Below are 2288 nucleotides of genomic sequence, written 5' to 3' on the forward strand. Positions count from 1 at the left end.
AGTTAATATTGGCTTTTTTTCTCCTAGATATTTAGCCAGAGCTTTCCAAACCTGTCCTGAGAATACCACTGCCAGTTGGGTTTTCAGGATATCCACAATGAATATGCATGAGATCAAATTTGTGAATATTGAGTCTCCAGTGCATGATGATTGATTTCATGCATATTCACTGTAGATATCCTTGAAACTCAACTGACAGGGTGTCCTCAGGATAGGTTTGGGAAACTGCATTTAAAGATACAATAGGACTGATATTTCTATACAGCAGAGAGGTTAAAGAATTTAACTGCAATTTCAAACATTTAATGATGCAAATATAATGTCTGATTTACTAAGCTTCACCCCCCTCCATATACACGCAGAATAGGAGAATATCAGTTCCATATCTGCCATTTATTCAGATCTGTAATTATTTTTTTATGTACTAGTAGTGGATGAAAAAAACATGATCATTCTCATTATTGTAATCGGGAAGTATCTCTAAGTTGAGTTACCAAAGTTCTATTATAGCTTTTTCCTCTCACAATTGCAAACCATGGGGAAAAGCTCGTGGTTCCTCTCCATAAAGAGCTTTGTCTCTCAGATACTCTTCCAGGCATTCAACGACATAGTCATCCACAAGGACATCAAACTTATTGACAAATAGATGATGCTGCTGAAGCATCCAGTGGAGATCTCCAGCCCCATTAATACAGACGGACCGTCGCACAATACCTGTGCATAGGGGATAAGCTGCCCCTTTACTTATATCTCCAGAATGATATTGCCATTTCTGTAGCCTTGCAATTGCATTTGAGTCTGAAAGGTCATATTTTTCATGGTATGGAGAAGATCCAGGGACACCGGGCATTCGATTTAGTGTTGCCCACAGGTGTTCTTCCGGCATATGGGTATCCTTTGACCATTCTATTAGCTTTTGCACTTCAGGATTTTCCAATACGTACTTCACAAATTCTCTTGTAACCAAAAAATAAGCACTTCCAACAAACAATGGAGAACTGATTGGTGGAGGACCCTTTGTAATATCAGTTTTCTCTATAGATGCACTACTAGTTTTATAAGCAAACTTCCAACGATCTTCTTTACCTCCTGGCTTTTCAGACTCTAAGCTGTTCTTACCATTCAATACCTTCAGGGCTCTGACTATCTCAGCATTGGTTTTTATTGGGAAGTCAGTGCCACAAGTGTTTATCAGATATCTCCAGGGCACTGCACTTTTCAGCAGATCCTCCATGCAGTTCAGATCAGCTTGAGCCCTGAACCATGATGTGTAAACCAGTTTTTCTAACTTGGATGCTATAAATACATTTTTAAAACAAGAAACAATGGCTCGAACAGCTTTCTTGTATATCTCAGGAGACTTTTCATCCACATGGACACAGTAGATATTCTGAGGGTTGTAAATTGCCCTCAAAAGTCTTTCAAACATTTCAATTTGTTCATGGATAGCCATGGAATATGCAATGGGAAAATTCTCTTCCTCTTTGCTTAGTGGAAAAGGAATAAACTTCCGGCTTGTCTTGTAATGCTCACAGTCTTTAGTAAAGTTCAAATAGTCCATTTCGTTTACACGCAGCTCCTTATTGCTAGCATTCTTTTGGAGCAAAAGTGCCCATTGCACCGCTTGTTGATCTCCTTTTATTATTTTGAAACAGTTGGTTTGATCTCTGGAAGACAATTTCATTGAGGTGAAGAATTGGGTCTTGCAGTACCAGTTTCTCAGATTGTTTGCCTCTTGGTGCAGATCATCCAGGCCACATGGTTGAAAAACATATTTAAGCATTATGATGGCAATTGAAAGCAGTCCAAGAAACAAGAAATAGTGATTCCGTCTCATTAAAAGCCTTCTCCAACACATTTTTCAAATTCATATGATTTGCCAGTTTTTGTTTTATATCTGTTGGTTGTATTTTTCTCTAGTCCATATGCTGTGATAGGGAAGCTCCTTCTGGTGAGCTCCTCCTATACACACTCTGGTATTCCCTTTCAGATTTTCTCTGGGTCCTCAATAAAACCTAGCCCCTCCCCTGCTCCACTTAAATGGGGAGTGCTTCTAGGGATCTTCTCTGCCTTTTAAGCACAGAGCTGGCAAGAAGTGCACAACTGAAGCCAGTTTAAATGAACGCCCATAATACAAACTTATTATAAATAATTTGGTAAAGCCTAATACCAACTCATTACAGTTCAAAACATCAAAAATATTATTCATGCCTTACAGAAATGCACATGGTGCCATCAGGCACAAAGACAATGGGCACCAGTTTCTACCTTACTCAAACAGGACTTTC

At 39.0% G+C, this 2288-nt stretch overlaps 1 protein-coding gene across 1 annotated transcript; it reads right to left on the reverse strand.

Annotated features, from left to right (window-relative positions):
* Nucleotides 1-210: 210 nt before the first annotated feature.
* On the reverse strand, nt 211-1963 carry LOC115458608 (beta-1,3-galactosyl-O-glycosyl-glycoprotein beta-1,6-N-acetylglucosaminyltransferase 3-like). Its single transcript, XM_030188466.1, has one exon. It carries the CDS (start codon nt 1856-1858, stop codon nt 521-523), a length of 1338 nt encoding a protein of 445 aa, XP_030044326.1. The 5' UTR covers nt 1859-1963; the 3' UTR covers nt 211-520.
* Between the last annotated feature and the right edge of the window lie 325 nt (nt 1964-2288).

The sequence above is a fragment of the Microcaecilia unicolor genome, chromosome 1 (genome assembly GCF_901765095.1).
Source record: "Microcaecilia unicolor chromosome 1, aMicUni1.1, whole genome shotgun sequence".
NCBI classification, from domain to species: Eukaryota; Metazoa; Chordata; class Amphibia; order Gymnophiona; family Siphonopidae; genus Microcaecilia; species Microcaecilia unicolor.

Bases quoted from the DNA above. Each gene is read 5' to 3' on its own strand.
- LOC115458608 (XM_030188466.1), bottom strand. From the start codon at position 1,858: ATGTGTTGGAGAAGGCTTTTAATGAGACGGAATCACTATTTCTTGTTT.